The sequence below is a fragment of the Schistosoma haematobium genome (genome assembly GCF_000699445.3).
Source record: "Schistosoma haematobium chromosome Unknown HiC_scaffold_345, whole genome shotgun sequence".
In the NCBI taxonomy this organism is placed as follows: domain Eukaryota; kingdom Metazoa; phylum Platyhelminthes; class Trematoda; order Strigeidida; family Schistosomatidae; genus Schistosoma; species Schistosoma haematobium.
The window spans coordinates 22,436-28,182 of record NW_026137089.1 but is presented as its reverse complement, the minus strand read 5'-3'; the positions used below and the strand labels follow the sequence as shown (position 1 = coordinate 28,182).

Here is a 5,747-nt window from a genome sequence, read left to right as displayed (position 1 = left end):
AACAGGTTAAACTTGTAGATATGTCGAATAAATGCAGAGATTTTTGGTAAGATGCAACATTCAATATGTTTGCTCAAAAACTTATCAAGTCAATAATTTTCACAATTGATTTGCATATACAGAGAATATTCTCAGACAGTTTCGACTCACTCACATAACAGCTTTGATGGAGAAGGCCTGAGATAATGTGCAGCTTAAGTATCAGTTAAAATACAATGGTGATCATTGAGCTATCAATAGCTACTTGTAACTGTTCAACATGGGATTTTCTCGACTCCATCATGAACTTAACCAAGGCTATCACCTTGAGTTGACATTGCTAACGACTATAATAACACACAGTTCTTCAACTTCCGAAATTTCATCAACTAAATAATTGGACTTATAATAGATGATGCAGTCTAATCCTTATTCCATGGATCAGTGTCTCAGTGGCTTGAGGTGTTCCAGTCTCAACTACAAACTTGCATGTTCCAACCCCACTAAGTCTACTTGTGCTTAAACAACTATGTAGTATCACTTGTCTTCACACTTAAATATGTTTCAAAAGTTTATGCATAAATCTTCAAAAGTTGAGTTAGTCAGCAAATGGAATTCCTTAATGTAGTCGACTTATATTTTTCACAATCGACAAGAAATTAATGAAAATGAAATTTAATAAATTCTGTATGACGAAATAACAAAACATTTGTAGTTACCTTGATCAACGACATCTAAGTGACAACAATCAAAGGGGTCATTGAAAAAAAACATATCATGTCCATGAAATTATAAGCAACTGCTCATTAGAACTGTTTAATATTAAAAGTATAAAGATCCCGAATAAATGATTAGATAAAATTAAGAAAGTATTTAAACACTGATTTGATCAGTAAAATATTTTTAATTATTGAATATACTACTTAGGCTACTACTCCGTTGGAGCTACTACATGTCCAAGAAATACTGGCACAGTATTGTTCCATATAATTGAAATAAAGAATGGATGATCAACACGGAATTCCACTTCAGGTTCTTCAGATTCACATAAAGAAAGATTAATAAATTCTACAGAAGTGGCTGCAGCTGCCACTGCACCTCGCTCATCCACCTATGGACAAAAATCAATAGAACTTATATTAACAATTTTTAAGTGGAAGAAACAGTAGAAATAATAACAATATTCCACGTCATCTGAAATTCCAGATTTACTCATTATCGTTTTGTCTGAAGCATTCATCAACGTGAACAATGTAAGAGGGATTAGTCAACTCAGATTTAATTATGTTGAGTCACCTTGTCTCCAACGTTAACTAAACTCTGTGAACCAATGTGGTTCCAAATCGTAGTGCGTCGTGATTGATTCTGGGTAAATAGAAATATGTGTGACATAATTGGAAATCGAAAGTCAATAACGTAAGTCAATAAACTCACGGCTCTAATGCGTCATTCAATCATGGAACACAAAAACGCTTATTGAGATATCAAGTTCATTGGACTACTGATAATACTGCAACTAGGTCCACAAAACTTCATCACCTCTAACAGATAAACAACATGACATTGGTTACAATTCGCTGATCCGTCAATTTTAATATTCAGCTCATACAGGAGATTAGTTGTAGCACAAATAGCTCAGTGGTAACATCTTCAAAAGTGACAAGGGTTGATGTGAATTCAATTTTCACAGAGGGTGACAGTTCCCCCAAGGTTCCAGTTTCAGTCTTACAGTAACAAACTATCACTGAACCTAGGTCAATAGTTTCGTTACAACCACCTCCAAACACTTTCAACACATCACAGTGCACTGCAATACCAAGCCACTTAAACTAGCGGTCACATTGCAACTTCCTCAATAGAATTTCATCACAGTTAAAGACAAAATCAATCACTCTGTTATCAGTTACTGAAAACACTTAATATGAAAACACTTCTGTGGATAAAACTAATCACAATGAGTGGTGAAATCTATCTCAAATATCACTAAGAAATAAAACCTGATTACTGCTCTAATAACCATAAGGTAACCATAACGAATTGGAATGAACAACAAACTTTCCTTTATAAAATAGTCTTTCGTGAGTGACGAAAATATCAGTATCACACTGATATGTGAATTATTTTCAAGAGACTGACAAAAGCCTGTGGAAAAGCGACCGATGTAATTGAAAATAACATGCCTTCATGTGGTTGCATGGATTTTCGTAGACATGTTAATGGATTGTATTATATTTAAAGTTATTTCATGACAAAGAGGTTGAGTGAGAAATCAAGAAACATTATCTGAATGAAGTCCATCCATGTGATACAATTTTGTGGTGTTAGGCTGACTCAATATTTCGATAGAGTCCTACGAATCAAACTAGTAATCGGCTCTATATGTTGAAGGGTGTGGCTCCGAATAAATAACATGACGCACTACTCGCAAGTATGAGTTCCTGTATAAACAAGTAGACAGAAATCAAATCTCAACCATAGTGGCTACAACCAACCAGCGCTCCAAGTTTATTTCACAATATTAACAGGTAAATGCAGTCTGACAATGAAGTTTGTTGAGAAACACAAAATTTATACGACTCACTTCAAGAATAGCCTTATGAAGTATATCTCCTATACAAAAATTACTTGATTCAGACATGTTTGTAAAGTTAGCTGATCCTGGACAAAAGCCTCTCTCATTCCCATTTTCTGTAGATAGTCTACAAGGCTTATAGCACTGCCTTCCTTCAGTTTGAACTTCGGTAAGTACAAGTGTATACTGGTATCCGTAAAGTTAGAAGAAAGAATTGATGAAATTCCTTTGTCTTTACACAATGATTTCAGTAAATCAGGTAATCCGTCATTTGTGTTTGGAAGAACAACCAATAATGAGAATCTATAACAAGAATTGGTTGGAAAAGGGATAATACAAAACAGAATATTAGGGTAATTTTAATGCCGACCAGACAAGTGAAATATAGATGTCATTATATTTTCGACATGGTTTTTGAATCAGTGAACATATCTTTTGTGGGTTTACTTTGTGGTGTCAATGAATCCTCATTTTTAGTCTTGCCAGCTTTTTGGATAGATGTATAATCAATTTTGTTACACTGTAATAAGTAGCAATTTTTCGCAGTCATAACAAATTTTTTATCAAGTCATTGCACAGCTGTCTTCAACTTTGCATAACATATTGTAAGTCTTTTCAAACCGTATAAGATATGTATGTCTGCTGTTTGTTGTAATGACACATTAACAGTTCAATCTGAATTATTGTCGCGATGATTTCAACTAAAGTATTAGAAAGTAAACATTCACAACTATTTACACAATGACGTGAAGTAACTAAAACTGCACACCGTTGTCTTTCTAGTACCATAGATATTTACACATAAAAGTGAATAATTTAAGTATTCAACATTTTAGCAAAAGATCAAAGTCATTTCGCAAACAAATTTTAAGTCCCTTAACCAAGACTAATCGACCTCTTTAGGTTTCTATAATATATAACTTTTGGCCTCCTTTTCAATAGTGTGGATCATTCTACAAAGCTAAAGTTTGATTGATTCATTAAGCGATGTAGAAAATTCTCCAGTCCGCGGATTATTTTCTTAAGACTTCTGAAGTGCAATATTTATATGACACTAATTGATAACATGTTCCTCAAATATTTTACTTAAAAGTATCCAGCAGATTGTTGTCAAGAAAACCAGATGATATCTGTCAAGAGGAAATATTATATTCTGTCACTTTTAAAGATTAATGAAAGCAAGACTGCTAAGCTGACTATAGAGAGGATGGAAAGAATCTCGTGTTAGCGGTGAAGTTTCAAGAAATGGCATAGATGGTTGCTTTCACTATTGATAGTCACCGAACTTAGTACTATACAATCATCTATAATGAGGCTAAGGAATTGTTTGATGAAAACAAGTACACAAATCGTGTTGCTTAGTTCTTCATTTTCTCCATAGTTTTTCATCTGGTTTTAAATAAAAAGGATCCGTGGACACACATCAAAAGGACATTTCACGAAAACCCTAACATGTAATTGTTCAAAATATTGAGTAACAGCAAACATAAAAACCAGGTAAAAATTATAGGCGTCCAAGTGTCTCGATGACCTCTAGGTTTGGCTAGAGCCAGTTGATTGTGTTCACGGCTTAATTATAACCAGTTATCTGATTTCGCACAAAATTTGTATCATGTTAGTATCGGTCAGTTTTAACCGGAAGATCTACTTAAGAAGAATTACTTCGTAAATATACAGAGTTTCGATAAATGTTAGTTATTCTATCATCTTTGCTAGTTGTGTATACACCTAGTAATCCACTTTACATTTTGAGACGTCGTTGCTTCTTAAATTGAAATGATTACTTCGTTTGATTGGGATACTATTCACCTATTAGATCTTGTAAATAAATCTTATACTTCCTGATAGTATTTTTAAGATTTTAATAATTGATTGTCAAAATTTTTATGTGCAAGCAAAACCATATGGGAGCAGGCTCGAATTTTACAATTTATGTAACCATTCTGCATTATTAGAATTTTCGGCATGCAAAGATTGGATATATCGATATAAAGATTAACTTAGAGATAGATTATAGGCATCATTACCAAGGTTTGACTTGATAATTTCGAATAAATTTAGCATCTGGTAGACTGCTATAAATAAATAATATATTTATAATATCTCAATGAGTGGAAAAATTAGATTTGCTGAAGTTTCGTGACTCAGTGTAAGCCAATTCTTCAGAGAACAAATAACCAAATTAAAAATAATCCAAATTTAAATAGTACACAGGAAAAACACAAGAATATTTACTGAAATTTAATCGTACATAAAACGTATACAGCAGCGTTTTATAAATTCAAAGAGGGATTACGCCTAACCAAATGAGACAAAGCCTATTTACTTTGAGGATACATTATTGAAGTTTCCCAGCTAAATAGTTGATCACAACGACAAAGCCCCATAACTCCCAGATGTCAAAAATTAACGGTCCGTGAAGTGATGTGGGTTATCTGGACTCAGTAGCTAACTGGATGATGAGGTGGTGCTTGAAATATACGGTGCTGAGCTCGGCCCCCATAACGAACATCAGGTTCAAAATGCAGGTAGATTTAGATGATATAGTCTAAAACAAGGCGATCATTGCGTCCTGGACTTCACTGCCAGCCACAACCCATCTATTCTACATTAAGTCAGAGACTTTAAATATCGATATTATTTACTAGAGATTTTTCTACTCCATTCGCAGTTTAGACAAAATTACGATTGAATTAAATTATACGTTGAAGTAAACTATTTAGTTGAAAATTACTGAGCATTTGTAATAGTTGTCAAACGTTTTCGAATTTTCGATCATGAGGACTATGAAACTTCTCAGCATCTTTGTCTTACAGATCTAATGGCTGCATAAGCTCACTTACTTACAGTGATTTGGAAAGAAGCATATCTTCTTGAGTAGTAAAATCTCATAATTCAGTACTTGAAAGAAATTAGCATGGGGATTCTCGTGAACAAACCTAAAACTTTGTTCACTAAAATAAAAAAAATAAGTATTTTAAAAGGTTTCAAAATACTTGCACTTACTTAGGACTCTTGAAGGTATCTTGATAGCTCGTGACTTCAAATGTGGCAGGCTAACCTATACCGAATGAGGAATTAATATACATAAACCTTGCGTCTATTTTTGACCTGTCTAGACGAAAAAACTTATCAACCTGAGTTGCGCCCTGGAAAAGCCGATTTCCATAAACCTAGAAAGCAAAACTGGTTATAA

At 33.6% G+C, this 5,747-nt stretch overlaps 1 protein-coding gene across 1 annotated transcript; it reads right to left on the bottom strand.

Moving 5' to 3' along the window:
- Positions 1–640: 640 nt before the first annotated feature.
- On the bottom strand, positions 641–2,754 carry SRP-2_3 (Serpin peptidase inhibitor, clade B (Ovalbumin), member). Its single transcript, XM_051219094.1, has 2 exons — positions 2,561–2,754; positions 641–1,090 (listed from the first exon to the last, which is right to left on the bottom strand). Exons 1-2 carry the CDS (start codon positions 2,615–2,617, stop codon positions 911–913), a joined length of 237 nt encoding a protein of 78 aa, XP_051064002.1. The 5' UTR covers positions 2,618–2,754; the 3' UTR covers positions 641–910.
- Between the last annotated feature and the right edge of the window lie 2,993 nt (positions 2,755–5,747).